The following is a 23,128-nucleotide window of genomic DNA, read 5'->3' on the forward strand; positions in this document are numbered from 1 at the left end:
TGACCGTCTACAACAATGCCATACTTTAGCTGTTGTGTACCAGGATGTACCGCGTGAAAACGAAAATTACATTAACTGGAGAAATATGCTTGGATTATAGGTGTTACGTTCATTTCTTTGTCTGACAAACGTCAACACAAAACGAGAATATTTGAAGTGGTTGAGGCTGACCCGACATGAAGGCAGTTGGAAGACAACGAAATATACAAACATTTGTTCCCTTTCGCCAAAGGTGAAAGTGTACCCACACTTTTTCCGTATAAAAACTTTAAAGCATGTGGAGTAAGGTAAGCATTACGTGTTTATTTATTTTTTGATTTATTTATTTTGTTGGATTCGGTTACGGTTTTCAGTCAACAAGTCATTATGATTAATGTAAACAGTTTATAAACATTAGTCTGAGAATACTACAGATAATCCATTGAATCTATTATATGAAAACCTGATTTGAAATGAATTACATTGTGTTAGAAATATGTTTGAATATAATAATAATTAAATAATTACAATTACCTAGTATAATAAATTGATATATATATATATATATCGAACACCAGTACGGTCATATATTCCCCAGGAATGCTACACTGAATTGAGCATTTTATCCTCTCAAAGGTAGTACCTAGGGTACATGCCCTGGGTTACTAAAAGCGTGAAAGGTGTCTATTAATTGAGTAACAAAAGTTCAGTGATCGCGTGTAAGCACACATAAATATAAGGAATGAACATGTACACATTTATGATTATATAGGACAGTATTACCAGTTATGCATAACAAAAATATATGCCACGTTTGTTTTAAAAATATGCTGCTAACATTAGTGGAAATATATCTTTTACAATTGATTTGATCTTTTATCACAGATCCACAACAAATTCTGCTATTGACTTTAGCTATATCAACATACCCTCCCAACCAGACTGTCAGGGAAATGTTGTTCATAACCATTTATATGAAGAGGACAATGTGCCATATTTGGTTGGTGAAGTTGATGCACAGGAAATAGATCCAAGTCAGTCAGGTTAGTTATTCATGTCACTATAAACAGGGATGGGATAATTAAAAAATGTAATTGTAATTAGATGCATTTAAATTCATTTTTATAAAGTAATTGGATGTATTTGTAATTGATTTTGCTTTCAATTACAAGTAATTGAATAAATACATTCCAAAAAGTCAAGTATTTTCAATTACATTGCAATTACATTATTCAAACTTAAATGTTTGAAAATGATGAAATGAAAGTGTCTGATAATAATGATGTTAGACTGTTTCATTCTTTGTCATGTTGGTGTTTATACAATCAAAGCAGACTTCGTGGTCAAGTCTACCAAGACATTTTGAAATAAACTTCAATAATTAACATGTATTTAATTACATTCTTCAATTAAAAGTAATTAATTACATTGGTTAAAATCGATGTAATTGTAATTGCAAGTAATTGACAAAATCGTTAATGTATTTGAATGTATTTAATGACATTTTCAATGTAATTGACCCCCATCCCTGACCATATATTATGTATTTTTCATATTATTCTTCAATAATTAACATTTTACATCTATAACTCGCTGAACGCTTTCAGAAACAAAATAATCAAGACATTGCAAGTCTGAATAACAATTCTAAATCCAATGAAAATTTTGAATTATGTTTAAATAATTACAGACACAAACGGAACTCCTCAAATGCTGAATGGTACTGACAATTGGGTGGCTCCTGAAGACCATCAATATTGTGATACTGGAAGTAAAGAGTCGGTCACCATTTCTACTAGTTGTCAAACCGACATTTCCATGAATCAGATGGATTACATGGAGGGATGTGTAGCTGACAAAGACTCATTTTTCAGAGAGGTATTCGTGGAGAAGGTCATAAGAGCTGATGCATCAGTGAGGCAATATACAGGACTACCTTCGATGACATTATTGTTTGGCCTGTTTAATATTATATACTCAAAATGTACAGACTTGCAATATTGGAATGATCCCAAGAGTGCAGATGAAAAGAAATATCAGCAAGGATCTAAGAATAAATATGGACCTGCTCGTAAACTAACCATGTTTCATAAATTTATACTTACATTTGTACGTTTAAGATTCGGCATATTAAGATTTGTTTTATCTTATATATTTGGAGTAGCAAATTCACGCGTTTCACCAATGTTTGTTACATGGATAACTTTTCTTTCTAGATGTTTTAAGATGATGATAAAATGGCCTAGTAGAAACCAAGTGCAGAAGTATATGCCAAAATCATTTAGTAGTCTCTATCCCAGAACTAGGGTGATAATTGATTGTACAGTTTTCTTTTCAACCACCAAGATCCTCCTCTGCCCAGTCTGATACATACAGTACTTATAAAGCTAAAAACACTGGTACATGTTTGCTTGGGATTTCACCTTCGGGTACTTTTTCTTTTGTTTTAGATGTCTATAGTGGTAATGTTTCTGACAGGTATATTACAGAACATTCTAATTTTCTTGAATTGGTTGAGGAAGGAGATGATGCCATTGCTGATAGGGGATTTACAGTCAGAGATTTGTTAAGAAAAAAAGGAAGCCACTCTTAATATGCCTCCATTTACTAGAAAATATATATGGGGTAAAAAGAAAATATTAAATGTGAATTAAAATGAAGCAAACCAAGAAAATTGCAAAGCTGCAAATACATGTTGAGGGAGCTATTCTACGCTTAAAACAGTTCAAGCTTTTGGGTACAACAATTCCATGGCATCTGAAACCAGTTGTAAATCAGATGGTAAAAGTTGGTGGGTTGTTTTTGTGTAACTTGCAATTGATGCCGAAATTAGTTCGAAAATGAATAAATTCATGGCTGCATCATAATTTACATGTTCAAATGATTGAAAAGTCATGACAGTTTTACATTTTCGGAATCATTTTTATTACTAGTATATGTTTTTGTATACATGTAAAACTTATACGGTACCAATTTTGATGCACCAGATGCGCATTTCGACAAATAATATCTCTTCAGTGATGCTCAACCGAAAAGTTTAAAATCCAAAATAACTATGAAGTTTCAGAGCTAAATATAGCCAAAAAACAGCGTGCCAAAAAATTGAAACTAAATTCGTCCAAGGATAAGAGCTATGCATTAGGGAGATAATCCTTAATTTTGAAATGAATTTCTAAATTTTATAACAGCAATTAAATATGCATCCGTATTTTCAAGCTAGTAACGAAGTACTTCGCTACTGGGCTGTAGAGACCCTCGGGGGCTAACAGTCCACCAGCAGAGGCCTCGACCCAGGGGTCATAATGTAAAACTCATACGGTACCAATTTGGATGCACCAGATGCGCATTTCGACAAATAATGTCTCTTCAGTGATGCTCAACCAAAATGTTTGAAATCCGAAATAACTATTAAGTTTTAGATGTACATGTAAATCAAACATCTATGACATTATAAATCAAAACAATTATCTAAATTAGACATGTCAGAGTTTAATAACTGGTTAACTACTTGCGGTATTTATGAAACTTCAGTGAACATTCACACATTACAAATGCACAAATCTGTAAATTATATGATGTACATAATCTGCTATTGCATATATCGATTTATTATTTAACAAATGTGTTTTAAAACCAACTGTATTGACATCATTTTCACACTTGTTGATTGACAATCAAGTTTTCAGCAATATGAGGAAATGTTGGGTTTATTAAAAGACCCAGCACTTTCAAAGTGTGACTCTCATGCTCCATTTAACAATGATTTATAGCTAACGATTCTCTCTCTGTCCCATATAAAATAGCAGGAGTTGAAAGATCTACTTCGTCAGCAAAAATGTTTTTAACAATAGAATTATTGTGACAGTCTCCTCTGTATTTTACAACACTATGCACAACTGATGATGTAACCCTGCCTACTCTATATTTATACCAGTTGACATTCTCACTCTGACCCTCGGTTAAAGTGTTAATCTCGTCACAATCTGACTTTCTAACACTGTTTTGCATACATTTGACAAATGGTATATTATATTTGCTTTGTTTGTATCACTTATATAGCCGGTATTCCCAATCTTACAGACGATATGCTGACCACTGGGCATTAGAAAGTAGATGAGCCATTACATATGCACAAATGATGTCCGGTAAATTCCACAAATTGCTTGTCCACCTCTTTAAACTTTAATCACTAACAAATGGAAAGTTTATCCTTCGATCTTTCACAACAATCGTTGTTCGCTTCTTGAATGACTCTATACTGTCATCTCTCGCCGATATTACCGGTAGCTTCATTTCACATGCTTTGATGGCCAGATCCCGAAGCTGGGAAACATTGTAGTCGGTCACCGTGATTCCTCCTGCTAAAAGGAAATACCTAAGTTAAGATTTAACATGCATTTAATACCGATTACGACTGTTGTTTCTGCCATTTTTATGCATCTAGCGTCGTTAGATTCTGTAACCACCGACACGTAGACACGATATTAAATGTTCCTCCTTTCGTAAACAGTAGGTATCTTGAAACTTGCATATAGACTGAGACGGTCACAATTTTCATGCCGTGTTTCAGTACATGTTTTATACCTGGGTACAGAATTGCATTCATATCGAGCCATTCTTTGATACGGTATTGACTGGCAATATACATTGTACAGAAAACAATTACTACACGCACACACCTCGTAACACCCAACACCCCCCAACTCTCCCCTAGACTCTCATCCTAACAAACATTAACACATTTTATAATTACAGTAAGGTCCTTATTTAAAGAAAAAATCCTGGTGATTTGTTAATATAAATGTTTTAATATCTCGGCACACCCCAATCCACGTTTTTTATAACATGATACTCCAAGAAGTAGAGGAGTCTCTTATCAACCAAGAGAGAGAGAGAGGGGGGGATCATTATGATGAAACTTGATATATGATAAAAATATTGAACAAAATTCCAAACTGTGAATATCATGAAAAATATATATTGACATAATATTGTACAGATGTATTTTGACATGTATGTACATTGTATCAAATCCGAAATGAAATTACCGGTACTCAAAATAAATAAAATTTTAACTTTGGAAACATCTCAAAATACATGTGCATGTGTATTCTAAAGGTTGCATTCCTGATAAAGCAAGCAAGTGCATGTGAAGAAGTGTTTTATTTATTTCAAGACTAGAAGTTCAAACATCTCCTTTGTGGTGCTCTCATCAATGTCGCTGTCTCAGTTTGACTCATCGTCTGTTGTATCGTCATCCAGATAACACACCCACCCACACCCACACCCCCTCCTGAACACATATTCTATCATCTCCATATGGAAACATTTTCATCTAGCATTATTTTGTACTTTCTTTTCATTTTTTATGAGTGTGTTTTATTTAATCAATATGCAAGATTTACGGCTCGTTTTCAATAAAAAAAAAATATAATAAACACATTTGTATGTTTTATAACGTGTAAATATTTTTAATTGCATTCTTTAAAACACTTAAACACCTTAATTGTGTTTTACTTAAACATGATGTAAGATGACAGGATTTTTAAATGAGTGGTTTATTATTATTATTATTATTATTGTATTATTATTTCTTTATTAATATTATTTGCATTAAAATGTTTCATATTTAAAAACATTGTGCAATATTGCAGTCTCGTTTTTAATAGTAATAGTATATTTATGCATTGCAAGACCACACCTTTCAAAAAAAGCTATGGGCGATGCCTATGTTTGAGTTGCTTCCCCTTTAAATGAACGTGATGTAGTATTCATTTCTATATTCATTAACTTTAATACATACATATTTATAATTTTTACATTCAAGAATAAACAATTTATGTATTTTTATGTGATGTTGTTGTATTACTTGCGGTTTGTTAAATTTTGAATAAAGTCGGATGATGTCTCTCTTCACATAACTTGTACAATGTTTTATGCAAAGATACATTAACAAATAAATGCCATTGCGAAGTTTTCATTCATCTGTTACGTAAATAACAATGGAAGATACACGAACATGTATATAAGATAAATGTGATTCATTATGATGGTGTGGAATGGACGTTAATTAATTTGATGTTGCGTTATGTTTCTTGAAAGTTCATGGTTAGGTCCGCTTGGCCTCATTTCCATCAACACAACACAGGGTCTACGACTGCGGATTGGAAATATATTGTAGACCCCCCCCCTTTCCCGAATTAGAATCTAACGCCGTATGTTATGCTTGTCAATACTTTTTAATGTTTTTCTTCTGGCTGCCCCCTCCCCCTTTTTTGAAAAACGATCAATACGTGCCTCTGAAATGATCATTGAATACTTGTTGTAAATTTTAAGGTATATATATTTGATTATCATAACCCTCGTAAAGAATGTGTAGTAAGTCGATCACTACACACACAAAGGAATCTACTAGAGGTTATTGAAGTTAACCATTATTGAATGTTTTTACATAGATAATTTGCGATAAACAAGAATTGCATATACTAATCAATTTCTGTTGTTTTTACAGCATACAATTTTTTTGTATTTATTTTGAATGAAAATCGGGGCGTTATATACATTTGTTCTCTTTCCTTTTCCATGCATGTGTAGCGATATTAGGTGATATAGGCCTCCATTATGTGACGTAACGTACTTTCTTTCGAAATGAAATGTTTACTGCTGTACAGAAATACATCTCTCATCCAGGCAGATTCTCATGATAGTTATATATTTTACGCTATATGTACATGTATGATAATGGTATTTATTATGTCTTTGCATATGTTATCAACTAATCGTAGGTGAGAAAAATCGCAAGTTGTTAGAACTTGTATTCGAACCCTTTGCATATTAAATATATGCAATAAAATATGTTCAAACCGAAATGGATTGAAATTGACTTCAAAAATTACAATTTCAATCCCATGTTTTCAAATCGCTAAAAAATGTTCCCGTCTGTATGGCGATAGAGCTAGTACTTCGATGTTTACTAGGGAGCCCGCGCTGAGTGAGCATCCATCTATTGCATTGTGACGTCAAATGTTTTGACTAACGGGTGAAAATCACGAATGCTATATATATTTCTTTTCTTGCCAATTTAATGTTCTACAGTTTTATCGTATAGAAAAAAGTTGGACAGGTATATTAAGATTTACAATATGTTTAAGTGTCTGTTATTGATATCTTTCTAAATCCAGTAGTATTTACAAACAATGTTTTCAACTCTTGTTTCTACACGCGCCAGAATGATGGCAAGACGACAATAGGCTTTTATTTTTTTTTTCCACATGGGGCACGTTCTGCACGGAGAAAAAGACTTATTGTCAAACAGACTTTTTATGGTAATACTTCGTTTTATACTTGATTTTTTCTCCTCGAAAAACGCGCCCCACTTGAAATATTGACATAAAGTTGCAAAAACACGAAAATATTCCGGAAAATTCCTATCCGTTAATGGTTTCGGCAGCTAGCAATGCTAGGTAATCATCCTGTTTGACCAAAATGACCCATACATGTTATGATCAAGTAATGTAGATTAGAAAAAAGTACATAAATTCCCCGCGGCTGCCATCCGGATCATGGGGGAAAAAGTATATAAAATATGCAGACTTTTTTTTGTTTTGTTTTGTTTTCTTTGTTTGGCAGAAAAAAAAATTACTATTCCGAACAAATATTACATGACGTTTATATCTGAATTTGAAGTGTTTTATTATTGTTTTTATTCACTTTACCGATGTAAGATTCTCATTAGGAGTGGCAAGTAAGCCTAGGTGATGTAACTGTTATTCACCAATAATGGCTTTATACTTTTTTTAAAACGCAGAGAATACCTGGCTGATTATTTCATATATATGTGGATATTGTTTTAGTGTATCAAAAAATATTTAATAACCAATAGAGGACATGTAAATGGTTTTCACTACTTTATTGTGTGACGCTCTTTCAGCGACGACGTTTTGTCGCTAATTTTAAAGAAAACCTGGCAGCATGTCCCAATTTCATTTTATCGTAATATAAAAACGATCAAGAATTATAACACGAATAAGGGCCCATCAACATTTTTTGTATTTACTTTTTTCTTTTTTCCTTATATGGATATTGGTAAAACGCCGATTTGTTTAAACATTAGAAATAAAATCGTAAGAAAGCGTACATGTGCCAAAAATTGGTATTTTCTTATAACTATGACAGGCATTAAAAATATTTTTTTTATATATTCTAAAAGCAGGGAATACATACTTTTCAGAAATATAAATAATAGTGCATTCATACGGAAAATAAAAGAAATCGTATCGAGGGGAAAATGGCCTTGTGATAAAGCGTTGCGTCATATTTAGACGAAACAATCTTTCACTTTGAATGCTTGTATTAATTTAATTGCTTTATTTCCTTAACTCAGTTTTACATAGTTAAAAGTTAATAGAGAAAGTTTCCAAAAATATGATATATAGATCATATATCTTATGACCGTAGTTTCAAAGATTTAGAGGCACTCATTTTGCGATGCCCTGTTTTTACGCGCCACCGTTCAAATTGACCGGTACGGTAGAGAAGGGGTTAAACAATTTAAGAGATGTTGCCTATAGCTAGTACCAAGATAAAGATAATGTCACAAGGAATACATCACCGAATATGACATATACACCACTCATCATTCAAATCTTATGGGTAAGATTAAAACTTTTCTAAAGTTTTAACAGCTGCATCAGTATCCAAGTTCGAACTTCAGGGCATAAAAGAGGTTTTGTCACAAAGAAAAGATACATGAAATATGACAGATGAACTTTATACTACTCACCACTTAAAAGTTATGAACAAGGTTAACAATTTGAACTAAACAAAGTACATTTGTGTCATTCCCAAGGTTTAGGTCACAAGGCCAAACACCATGGCATCAAATAAAATTTCTTGCCACAAGGAGTCTATATTAATCTATATTAATACAAAATATCAAAAGTTTACCTTAAATATTTCAAAGATATAACCTTGGTTGAGATTTCTTAAATGTAGATCAAACTCCAAGGCCACAAGGTTTAATATTTTGATACCAAAAGAAAGATCTTATCTCAAGAAATGCACGTATGCAATACCATCGATAGGCGCTTAAATGTATTATATTTATGCTACACAAGGTCATAATTGAGTACTGAACAATGATCTTTATAGTTATAGCAAAGTTTTTGTGGGAAAATAGAAGATGCACACCATTTATTTTTTTCTCATGTCCGAAATTTACAGAGGCAATCAAATCACGCGATGATATAGATATAATCAGACACATTGTATCTATTTTCAAAACAAAAAGGGGAGCAGCCGAAGAAGAAGTCGACTTCTTATTTGTCTGAAACAAAAAAAAATATCAAAGCTCTAAATCTTTATTTCTTGGCGTAAAAGGAACAGGGGTTGATCCTTCATTTTGATTATTTGATGAATTTTACATTTCCACCACAATTCACCACTACTATCTTAAAAGTTCTACAAATAGACATTGGCACGTAAAAAAGAATATCTTTGCCCGTGTTGATAGCGAAAAAGTACAATGTCGAAAACAATGTTCTGGCTTTCATTCGCAGTGCTACATTGTACGTAACTGCATTGCTGATCCACCCAGATTTCCACAGAAAGGCTAGACTAAGTATGGAATTGTCATGTTGTGTTCATTGTCCACAGTGGATTATATAATATATAGCTTTGGTATAATGTATAATTGGTTGCAATATTTGCATATCTAATAGTGTTTTATGTTTTGGTCGTTAAAATGTTGCTTACAATTCATATTGAATAATTGATGCTATGCTGAAGACATATGAATTATTCAAAGACTAATATTTAGACTATGTTATAGCAGGGCTTCTCTCACAACGGGAAGTCAGGAACATTCCAATTATCCCTTAGAATCTCAAATGCAATTATTTGATGGGGTATATTTATAACTATCTTATTTACATTTTTATTGATATTACGTCGCTTATGTTTTATACCTCAGATTCAAGCAATGCCTTTACTGGAAGATTTATGGGGTTTTCCTTATACATATCAAACACAACCAACAGAACAGAGGGAGAATTGTGTTTCCACGACACAACCTTCACAAATGATACCATTCCTGACATCCTTAACATCACATATCCAGTTCACGGACAATACGTCATCTACTACAACGAAAGACTACCGAATGTAACCTATCCTGATGGTTATAGTGCCTATGCATTTAATGAACTCTGTGAAGTAGAGGTTTACGGTATGTGTTGTTATTTTCTGAGTTTGTTAACATATGATCAGAACATGTATATGTACATGCTTCATTGCATCCTTCAGTAATACTCGTTTTGTACAAAGACGAATACAACGAATTTATGAGCAGAGCGACTTTTATTCTGACAACTACCGAAATTGTGAAATGTGTGACTTTTAACGAGACTATTGAAACCCTTCTAACATCTAATTGTTTCTCAGTAGCCTGTCTCGATTCAAAATATATAATAAGACGTACGGTGTTAAATTTGACAGTAGGTACAGATGCGACATTGAAGTGTTTGAGAATGTCAAATCTTATTAAAAACCTTTAAAATATAATAAGAGTCATTTTTGACTTGATAACAATAATGACCGTACTTGCTTATTACGTTGCCATAAGAACTATCGCATGTGTATATGGGGAGCGAGAAAGCATTTAAAACCAAGAACACCCAACAAGTGTGGGAGCTGAATATATATATGATGTCAAATACATATTGATATCTAAAGCACAGAAAATTACCAACGGATATGAAAATGTCAAATTTTCGAGACCACTTGTCCTTCTTCGGGACGACCGAATATTTACAAACAAGCATTATCACAACTAAATTGCTCTAACTGGCTAACATGAATATCATATCCTACTATTTTGTATTCCTTCAGAGATTGAATCTCCATGTTTCATGTTACTGTGATATCTCAGATTTTGAAGTTTAGTTATCCAAAATGACAACAAATTCATATAAAATAATTGAAAGCTTCTATCATCCTTTAAGCTGCTGCATTGGTATAGAGGTAGAACATTCGCCTTTCATCTGGGAGGTTGGGGTTCGAATCCCGGCCGCGACAGACCTAAGTCGATAAAACAGGTAGAGACAGTTCCATCGTCAAACGTTCGGCATCAGGTGAGAATATCGCGGTTTATTTAAGGGCATGTTTGATTGGGAAGACCCGGGTAACCCTAGAGTGATGTATGCACATGCGAAGAGGCTAGATTCAGTGAAAGTGAATAAAACAACAACTGATGCTCTAGTGTTGTTTTGAAAAATGGCGTTTTCATATCTGGTAATCAGTCATTCAAAAACTTACTTTGTAAAACGCCACTCTGATTCCAGGCACAATTACTCTGAAAGTGAATTAAAAATATGCTAGAGTTCCCCATTGACAACATCTTCGTGGTCTTTGGTGATCAGGTCTTCCAACAGTCTGTTGGAAGTCCCATGATCACGAATTGTGTTCCTTTGTTAGCTGACCTGTTTCTGTATTCATCTGAAGCAGAATTTATTCAAAAACGTCTACGTGATAAAAAAAATTTCTCGCTGTTGTCTTCAATTCGACATTTCGATATATCGATGACGTTTTGTCTATTAACAATAATGACTTTCATTCATATGTCGATTTGATATATTCCTGTGAGCTCGAAATAAAGGACATCACAGAGTCGTCCACTTCTGCTTCATACTTAGATATTTCATTGAAAGTAGACATTAACAGCTAACTGACAACTGAAATGTATGACAAGCGGGATGATTTAAGGTTCTCCATCGTCAACTTCCCATATTTATGTACCAATATTACACTGTCACCTGTATGTGGTGTTTATATATTTCAATTGATTCGATATGCAAGAGCTTGGTCTGCGTATAGTCAGTTTTTAAATCGAGGTAAGCTACTGACAAACAACTTGGTAGTAAAGGGGTTTCAACAGTCTCGATTGAAGTCAGCATTTCGCAAATTCTATGGTCGTTATAACGATCTAGTTCGTCAATACACCATATCATTGGGTCAAATGCTGTTTGACATATGTATATTATAAAAACATTAAAACACTTTTCGAAATATTTCAGCCGTTTCTTTGGAAACACGACTGATGAAAGCTGGTAAAACGGCTGAAATATTTCTCGAAAAGTGTTTTAATGTTTCATTTTATTATTCTTACAAAAGAGAGACTTTGGATATATATATATATATATATATATATATATATATATATATATATATATATATAGGTACTTGGCGTGGTTTGTGGTTCATGATCCATAAACATGGTTTATGGGACCCTGCATTTGTAATAGGTTTATTACAAAAGAAAACACATTTTTAAGAATAGATTTTGATGTAGATCCCAAATATAGGAAAATTATAAAGTTTTCTCATATTTGGTTTCAAAGCTATAGATAACGTTGTGGTTCATTATATTGTGAGTATATTTCCCACAATGATATATAGTAGATAATTATATATAGCATAGTTGTGGGTAGAAACCCACAAACCATATCATAACAATATACATAAAGTCTTTGTGGGAAATATCCCACAAAACATATGTGGATGCAAAAACAATTATATATAACATAGAATTGAATATGATTTGTGTAAGAGCTAAAAAAAAAACACATATCATTTTATCTGACTAGTATATAGGCTTTTTCTTTGAGGTTAATTTTCATTAAAGCACCTGTAAAAACTAGAGCTGTCTCCTAAGGGAAATAGTACTAATAGTAGATAATTATATATAACATACTTATGGGTAGAAACTCACAAACCATATCACAGTAATATATATACATGTATATATATATTCTTTGTGTAAAATATCTCACAAAACATGTGTGGATGCAAAAACAATTATATATAGCATACAATTGAATATGATTGGTGTAGGAGCTAAACAAAAAAACACCAAAAAACATCATTTTATCAGACTATCATATACGCTTTTTCTTTGAGGTAAATTTTCATCAAATCACCTGTAAAAACTAGAACTGTCTCGTAAGGGAAATAGTACACCCTGTGGGGAATACTCAAAACGAAGGCAGATTTACAGAGATCCACTAAGGAAGTTTGCTTTGAAAACTCCTTGTGATAAGAAAAAATTAAATTCTGTTCTTAATGAATCACGGAAGCTTGCAATGTAGGTCAGATGCAGCATGCAAAGCACGCATTGAAATGACCATCGATATGTAGATGCACCTCAGGAGTAAGTTTGGTTTGTGTTCCCCTTTTGATAAGCTGAAAACAGACCAAAACGTAGTCCTTAGCAGGTGTCAAAGATCTGAAAAACATCTTTAGATGCATCGTCCAAGTTTTGTTTGTATATCTCCAAAGATAAGCTGGAAACAGAGCAGAATACTTTCTTTGAACCGGTGTCACTTATTTGTAAACGGTAGGTCAAATGCAGCATTCGAAGCATGCATCATACAAAGCACCCTTAGATACACCATACATTTCATTTTGGTTTCAATACTTATTGATATATGTCAAGAACTGCCCTAAATGCTGTCCTAAACCGAAGTCACTGCCGTGTTATATGTAGGTAGGTAAGATGCAGCAATCAATGTATGCATTGGTCAAGGCATATATTAATAAACTATGATTTACGCAAGTTGGATTTGAATACTGCTTGTGAAAAGCCTGGATCAGACCTAAACACTGTTCTTAACCAGACGTTAATTCCAGTATGCTTTGGGCGGGGGGGGGGGGGGGTAATAGATACAACAATATGTAAACATACATGTATAAAATAAACAGCAATTGCATAGTGGGTAGGAACATACAAACCACATCACGTCAATATATACATGTTTCCCCCTTTTTTTCCTTGGACATTTTCTACAAAGTAACCATCAGTACATTAAAATTGACCAATCAATCTACGTGTAACATTAGAATATTATCTAAAGTAGTCAAAGAAATTAATTGAATTTTATGATTTTTTCCTTTCAAATAAAAAAAATCTTTAAAAGAAATAGAGACAGTAGAATTCAGAATTTTATGGCAAACAAGAAAAACACAATTTCAAAAAGTTAATGACCCTGATACTATCAATACAATTCATCAAACAGGTTCTGCATGTCCAATTGACTCGTGTCAGGTGCAGCACACACCCTCAAATCATGAGCCACTATAGTGTCAATAGGATTCTTAAATTTCTGTCACACAGAAATGGCCCAGCCACAGTTTATCACCCCCCTCCTTCATCAAATGAAAATGATCTCAAGTAGTGATGCAACATTAGGTTTAAAGTAACCTCTGTGTCTAGTTAGATTCTTTTCTCTGTTACAGCCATGGCCCACACCAAACTTTCATACATTTTTCTCCTTGTGACCTTGTCTAAATAAAACCTGAGAAAGGTTACAACACACAATATTTTCTCATGGTGACTGTGTGTAAGTAATACCAGGTCAAGGTCATGACAAATCCATGGTCAAGTTCATCTCTGTGTCATATAAGCAGCAGTCAATGTTTTTTTTTCTCCGAAGCTATGACCATGACATGGCAATCCCTCCACTAGAAACGCAGATAAGCAGACAAGGCAATTCTTGTATACCAGGCTAACTTTATTTGCAGGGGAAAATAACACTAATAAGGTAACACTTTATCAGTTAAAGATTATAGTTTATTTCTCAAAGTTAGGAAAATGTTTTATGCATCATTTCATATGCATGATCAGTAGATGTGAACATTCTTGATATCGATAAAACACTACATCATGGTTATTAATGTTTTTATTTTTTTTTAAATAATAAAATAACACATAAGAATAGATTTGCTGAAAATAAATATGTCATTGAAAAAAAAAACTTAGGTATTAGATTTGCATTCTTTCTTCTTCATTTTATTATATAGTTTAATTTGATTCATGGTATAATTATAACCAATTCTCTAATAAGACTATAGCTCTACTGGTGTGAACTTGTAATATTCAACTGAAATTAGGTCAAAACTGTGCAATTTTCGTAGCATTTTGAAAGAATTTTATAGATTCTTCTTCTTCTAGTAACCATGACAACACCATTTAATGTAATCAAAAACTGATAAATAGAATTATGGATTTTGATGTAATTTACTTGTGTACAAAATTTTATTTAAATCAGACCAAAACTGTCGTCGGAGTAGTTTTTGGAAAGAATTTCAGATTATTCGTTTTTTGTAGCCATGGCAACATCATTCATTGAAATTAAGAACCGATGTACAGAATTGTGCATCTTGATGTAGTTTACCCATGCACCGAATTTTATTGAAATCGGACAAATGTGTAGGAGTTGTAGCATTTTAAAAATTGTTCACATACAGAGAGACAGATGGACGGAAAAATGACACTTTACCATAACATAAGCTCTTCTGATCTAGTAGAGCTAAAAACCAGAGGTGCTAGTCACCTTGTGCTTGCCTGCATCAAGTGTTTGATTATAACCCCCCCCCCCCGAAGGGCAGATATAATAACCTTTTTGATAATCTACCCATTACATATGTAACATGACTGTCTTCTTAAACTATAAGTATTTCTAAAATGCATTTGTAATAGACTTTTAAAATTATGCAATAGATGCAATACTCATAGCAGTTTAAAAAAAAACCTTTATATCTTTACACTAATGCAATTTAAACTACACCCTAGGGACAAAAGATGCATATACAATGTAGTTATCATAGGGTGTGTACTCACATAATATTTCAATCATGTTCACTTAACCTTAAACAAAAACAGCAACAAACAAGAGGTACTGTGAGCAATGCTCATTAAGAATACTCCCGCTTACCCCAATCTCCTAAAGGGTGTTGGTAATAGGTATAAACTACCTCTTTTCTGAGTGTAAAAAACAAATGGCATGACAAACCGAACCACATTGCTACTTCGATGTCCAGTGCGCATGACCTTTGACCTTTTGACGTCAAAATACATAGGGAACATCTTCATCCCATGGGTAGTCCATATATATGATATGGTGACTGTAGGTGGAAAGGATAACGCTTTAGAGCCCGGAATCCATATTGCTACTTCAATGTCCAGTGTGCTTGACCTTTGACCTTTTGACCCAAAATCCATAGGGAACATCTTCATTCCATGGGTAGTCCATATATATGATATGGTGACTGTAGGTGGAAAGGATAACGCTTTAGAGCCCGGAATCCATATTGCTACTTCAATGTCCAGTGCGCTTGACCTTTGACCTTTTGACCCCAAAGTCGATAGGGAACATCTTAATCCCATGGGTAGTCCATATGTATGATATGGTGATTGTAGGTGGAAAGGATAATGATTTAGAGCCCGGAAACCATTGCGTCTACAGACGGACGGACGGACGGACGGACAGACAGACGGACAACCCGATTCCAGTATACCCCCCCCCCCCCCCACAACTTGTTGCGGGGGGTATAATAAAGTATTGTATAAGAAATTATAACATCTTAATGCTTACATTATGATTTTAAAATGACTAAAAACCCCAACCATGAGGTCACACTTCAAGGACAAATGATGCAGACAGGAAGCAGTGAGTGTATACAGGTATAATGCATATAAACATCCAATCTTCAATCTAAAACATGAAGCATTCTCTTGTTTAGCTACCTCTAAGTTAACTAAGGTGATCAAAAAATAAGTCCAAGGTTGTTTTTTTCAGGAGTTACTGTTTTAGTTTCAAGATGTTAACACAGCATCATGTTTGACTGCATGACAAAAGTCCTAACTTTGTTAACTCATTTACATCTCAGCATATGTTGCACTTTATTCTTTATCTGATGAATATTTCTATCAGCAAGAAATTTGTATTTGTTTTTTACTTTCAGTGCTTTTGCATTTCTTGGTATGATTTTATCTTTAAAGTTCTTATTAAATTCAAATCTAAGGACATTCTCCTCATCCACTGTCCATCTTTTTCTCTTTGATGGAAATATGGTGCTTGATGGTTCTTCCGACGATTCTTCATCAGTTGGGACATGATCCTTGTCTTCCTCACAAGAATCTGTGAATCAAATATAAATGGAGTTCAGTGAATAAAATGCTACATTTGTAAGTTAAACCAGGGTTTTACTACAGCTTCAAAAATATGTGCACAAGCACTATGCGAGGAAAATTGTTTATAACCTCTTAGAATACTTTTATTTAAAGGCATGTGAAATGGGATAAATTGAAAGTTCTAATTGCCTTGAAACTTCCCTCACATAAAGTTTATCCCCTTGGATAAATTTCTGAATTTAATCAGAAACAATTTAATTCATACATTTCTGCATTCAAAGCAACTTTTCTTTTCCTGTTTACATGTTGGTTTCTTTAAAAAAAAAGAAACATTTTCAAAGGAGATATTCCTTTCATATATAATACGATACATATTTGCACTACGCAAACCTTTCTTTCACTGAAGAGGATTTCAATATTGATATATCAATAAACAAAAGTAGCATATTCATCATGATGTTGACACTGTCGACTGTTTTCTTTGTCAAGACAGTCTTGATGCTCTCGTCGGTGGACGTGTTTACCGAAATGTTCGTGGCATATATGCAGCGATGTTTTCCACCGCAGATTTGCATTTTTCATGTGAAAACATGTAGATGAAGAAAACAAATACCATATAACATTCAGAGTTAATGATGAAGATTGAAGGCCTAAAGGAAAAAACAAGAAAAGCTGAGAGACTAGCTACAAGGCATATTCTAAGCAACTAGCTGACATAAAACATCATAAAATCACCAGAGAACTGGATTAATATATATATATATATATATATATATATATATATATATATATATATATATATTTAAAAAAAGAAATATTTGATTTAATAAAATAGTCATTGTTTTTCATGTATATTCTTTACATGAGACGAAATGCACTAAATAGTCTGGTCAATGTACATATTGTAGACATTAATGCTCCATGTGATTAGGTTACGTAATGACCTATGAACTTTGGAAAACTTCATATAAAAATGAAGTTTTTCACTCTTTGAATGTTTATTTAGCAGAGAGATACCACAAATGCATATATAAAGAAAACAAAATTAATAGGTTTTTTTTTTTGTTGTTTAAATAAATCACAACCTTGTTGTAGAAATTGTATCATTACAGAATTATTGTGAAATCATAAGGTAGCCTTAATAACTGACATTTGCATTTGCATATGCTATCCAGGATAATGCAACTGCGAGCGTAACTTAATCCTTCTGCAAATATGACCATATTCTTTAAACTTGATGCTGATTTTACACAGTTTTAGTTAAATTATATAATATATGTATTGTATTGATTCTCAGAAAATGTATTGATATTGTATCAAAACATTTCAAATTGATGATGCACCGAGATCAAATTCATGAACATAATAGTAACTGTGAGTGAAACTCAAAAGGGATACCCCCGCCACCCACATATTTGTATGATGACCGAATGACTCTGTCTAATGGAGACTTCAACATACACCAAAAATGAAAAGTATTTATCAAAAGAAAAAATGGTGGTGCAGACACGACTCTATGGTATAAACCTATGTTGATCTTGAGGTCAAAATTCAAGGTCATATATAGTTCATGAATGTACTGGACACACTGTCTCATGGTAATACATCCATGTGCCAAATATGGTATGCCTATATCAAATAACAAAAAAAGTTATGCCTCGGACACGAATTTATGGTAAAAATTTATAATTTTGACTTTGAGGTCAAAGGTCAAGGTCACACAGAGGTACTCGACACATCGCCTCATGATGATACACCCATGTGCCAAATATGGTATGTCTATGTCAAAGAACAAAGAAGTTACAGGCCGGACACGAAGCTGCACAGACATACGGACGGACAAAGTAATTCCTATATACCCCCCACCCAAAACTTCGTTTGCGGTGGGTATAATGACAGCTCTACTGAAAGGCAATTGACAAAAAGTCACTGCTTACTAATACATTTACTATTCTGGGTTATACTGAAATATTTTTAGATAAATATGTATTTCTCTATTATAGTCTACATGAGAAAATCATATTTTAATGTTGCACTTAAAATTTACTGTTTTTTTTTTTTTTGAGTAAAACTTTAACCTGAGTACAGGGGTATGGCACAAGCCCCCTGACACATTAAAACCAGAGTGGTAACCTGTAAACTATCAGCTTAGCAAGGTTTTTTAAATAAAAGATATTCCAAATGATACATAGACTGAAAGAGTGATCATTTTCAAGTCAATATGTCAAATTTTAGACTTGTAGCATAATTTAAATCAGAATATTTTTCATTTTAAGTTCAATGCTACTAACCTCCATTTCAAACTACAGGTACATGTATATAAACATCCAAATGGATGACTTTTGAAAGAGAGAAGTCAAAAAAGATATTGGAAGAATATTTAATAAGCAACTTACTGGTATGAAAGTCTTGCACCATTTTCTTGTACTGGATGTGCACCAGTGCTTATTTTCTGTGTCTTGGAAATCGGGATAGGCCCTTTGAAATTGACAAATATAACAAAAAATTAATGAAAATAAAGAACTCAAATAAAAATGCTATGTCAAATTATATAATGCATTACTCTTACATTTGCAGGGACTACCTCCCTTAAATATATTATTTCATATATTATACCACCTTAATTAAAGGTCACAGTGACACACCCTTTGCTTATGATGCATTATCTGTTCAAGTTTGATGTTTCTAGGCCAAATAAGTTTCCAGTTATGAACCGGACAAGGTTTTTCCATGTTTCCATATTTGGCAATATCATTTTAATCAAAGGTCAGTGTCCTAGATGTATGGTGCGGCACACCTTCTATCTAAGATGCATTTTCTGTCCACTTTTGATGATTCTATACCAAATAGTTTTCCAGTTATGACAGAGTTAATATCATTTTAATTAAAGGTCACAGTGACCTTAATGTAAGGCGTGACACACCTTCTACTAAAGATGCATTATCTGTCCAAGTTTGATGATTCTAGGCCAAATAGTTTTTCAGATATGAGCCAGACAGGGTTTTGCCATATTTGGCCATATCTTTTTAATTGAAGGTCACGGTGACCTAACTTCTAAACCGTACATTTTCAACCCAAGTTGCATCATCTGCCTAAGTTTGATGATCCCAGGCCTCATAGTATTAAAGTTATGAGCCGAACACGAAAAATCTAACAGACAGACAGACGGGCGGACATGATCGACATACCATAATACGTCCTTTCATAGACGGGCATATAAAAATTTGATTACCTACTGTGGCCACACCCTTGCCCCGGGGGTCACGATTTGAACAAATTCAAATCTACACTATGTCAGGAAATTGTCACTTACGTTTCATTTTTTCTGGCCCAGAGGTTCATGAGAATATTTTTAAATGACCCCACCACTATTTCTTGATTATCCCTTTTTTGCCCTTTATTTGAACAAACTTGAATCCCCTCACCCAAGGATACTCTGTGTCCAGTTTGGGTGAAATTGGCCCAGTGGTTCTGGAGAAGAATATGAAATGTGAAAAGTTTGTGCCAACAACAAAGGCGACAACAGACAATGGACACATTTTGATCAGAAAAACTCACTTGAGCTTTTGGAAAGAAGTTGCTACATGAAACTACTTCAAGTTAAAGCTGTATGTGACTATTCAATGAGATTATAAATATTCTTGTGACAAAACAGCCTCAGCTAACCGCATGCGGCGGGACCATGCGGCCAGGCAATGTTGATATTAACTCGAGAACACACAATTGTTTGCGTTTGTGTTTTCATATTCAACGAAATAAAAGAATAATAAAGCAAACATAGTATGAATTCAATATTGTGATATATTGCAAAACAAAATTTAATATTGCAATATATTACAATATGATTTTTCAGTCATGATACCCAGCTCTATTAAAATGCTAGCTGTTCTAAGAATCTTGTTCTCATAATATTTTTCTTATAGTGCAATATATATATACAGACCCTGAAACGTGCTACTACACCTTAAAAACGAACCGAACCGTTCCGTGCAAGAAACGAACCGTATCGTTCAAGAAACGTACCGTGCCGTGCAAAAAACGAACCGTACCGTTCAAGAAGCGTACCGTACCGTGCAAGAAACGAACCGTACCGTTCAAGAAACGAACCGTACCGTTCAGAAAGCGTGCAGGATAATATTATGCAAACCCCGCCCCCAAAGGCTCGAAAGCATACCGTACCGTGCAGAAAGCGTGCAATTTATGTCACGTGACTCACTTTTTCAGCCACAGTATATTATTTTCACAATGGCGCCCGATGGGAAAGGAGGTCGTAGACTATCGCTGGCTATTCGAAGCATTATCCTCAAACATCACGAAGCTGGGTTATCAACTGTGAAAATCACCGAGATGCTTAAAACATCTTTGATATTCTTTTTTTTTAAAATTACTTTCCGTAAATGTCACATTGTTTCAATGCATATATGTGTATGTATGTTATCAACAAGTACCCAAGTTTTGACTGAATTATGCCTAAAAATTCGTTTTATACTGTGAACTGTTAACAGAAATAGACGTCAGATCACTGCACGGATTTTGCATGCATGCTTCTGCAGCCAGTCCTGTGTACTGTGGATGTATATTTCACTTGCAGACTTTTAAAGAGTGAACCAAGGGGCATTTCGTTGTTTTAACGGAATTTCTGTTTCAATCAATTCTTTTAAATTCAAGGGTGAAGTTAACTACAATACTGTAATAGTACTTACAAGTAGCCTATTTAATTTCTTCATATAATCAGGGACGTCGACGTCCCTGATAATGCTACTACACGTATGGCACAGGGCTTGTCGTAAGAAGATGAAATTGATATTTGTAGCGTTAATGTATTCAATATGTACTTTCCTACGTACAGTGTCTGAATCATATGAGAAATTTCTAGACCGATTAGAAAAATTGTCACGTTCTACACTGTAATATTTTCATTACTTTATTAGCAATAATTGTGACATATCTTTTTCTCTTCAACATTGATAACGACCCATATAGATAGATGTAGATTGGCGGATTTATTATATACACTAATAAACAATTTTTAATTACATCGACAGAGAAATAAATAGATACATACATGTGTAAAAGAATGTAAACAAGTTAAATTGATGCAAAGCATCAAATCGGCCGTTAAAAATTATTCATTTCAGCATTTTCAAGTATTTCAACAATATATAGAAAAGGTATATGAAACATTTTTATTGCAAACTATACACTTGCCTTACTTTTCTGTTAATTTTTTTAAATTCAATTTTCAGTGATCAAAAATAAAGTCAGGGAAATGAAAATCGGACTTCGCGTGATAAAGGATAGGAATATATATGTATTATCATCATTTTATTTGATTCAAAGACAAATGCAACAGATATCTAACATTATTAATTATGAATGACTGAATGCTGACAAAAAAGGACGTACAAACTTCACGTGCAGATATCCTGGATCTTTCATAATGCCGATGATAAATCACAATAAATGTGAAGTGCAGAAAATAATCATTGTGTCATTTGCGACTTTAGTGTATTCAAAACAAAATTCACTTCTTCTTAAAAACTTTTCCAATTTAGACACTGTAATGTATATCCGGAAACTTAATACGCTTTGTTTTTACACTTACGCACGCCCATGTCGGGGAGCAGTTCATGTAACAACTTTTTATAAAATCGTAAATTAATAAATGTCTGATGAGAAATGAAAAACAAATTGAAACGTAATAACAACCATTAAGACTTAGACTTAAGCAAATTCTAAAAACTTTTATTCATAACTTTTATGTACGTTATCAATATGGAATTATTCCATCGAAGGAATCAAAAATAACGTCTCATTTCCCCATGTGCACATTCTAACACAACCACAAATCCTGCAGCCGATAATCAAAGAGCCGAATAAGACCGATCGAGTGAAAACAAACTATCGAAATGTACTATTTATACGAAGTCAAAGCGTTCAGGCCACGCCCACCTCATTAATAAAACGTGCAAACCGTTCACAAAGCGTGCAGCTATTTTTAGCAAACCGTACCGTGCAAGAAGCGAACCATACCGTTCATGAAACGAACCGTACCGTTCAGAAAACGAACCGTACCGTTCATAAAGCGTACCGAACCGTACCGTGCAACTGGTGTAGTAGCACGTTTCAGGGTCTGTATTAACGACTGACCATTTCTTCAAGATTAATTTGTGTACTCTTGGA

The 23,128-nt window shown here is 33.7% G+C and overlaps 1 protein-coding gene and 1 pseudogene across 1 annotated transcript in view; both read left to right on the forward strand.

Annotated features, from left to right (window-relative positions):
• Positions 1–23,128, forward strand: part of LOC125661744 (receptor-type tyrosine-protein phosphatase kappa-like) — a 70,167-nt gene that overhangs the window by 12,689 nt on the left and 34,350 nt on the right. The window contains exon 3 of the mRNA XM_056147623.1: positions 9,950–10,204. Coding sequence (XP_056003598.1) covers positions 9,950–10,204 — 255 coding nt within the window. The remainder of the gene's footprint in view (positions 1–9,949; positions 10,205–23,128) is intronic.
• Positions 16–2,378, forward strand: LOC125679648 (uncharacterized; annotated as a pseudogene).

Source organism: Ostrea edulis, chromosome 8 (genome assembly GCF_947568905.1).
Source record: "Ostrea edulis chromosome 8, xbOstEdul1.1, whole genome shotgun sequence".
NCBI classification, from domain to species: domain Eukaryota; kingdom Metazoa; phylum Mollusca; class Bivalvia; order Ostreida; family Ostreidae; genus Ostrea; species Ostrea edulis.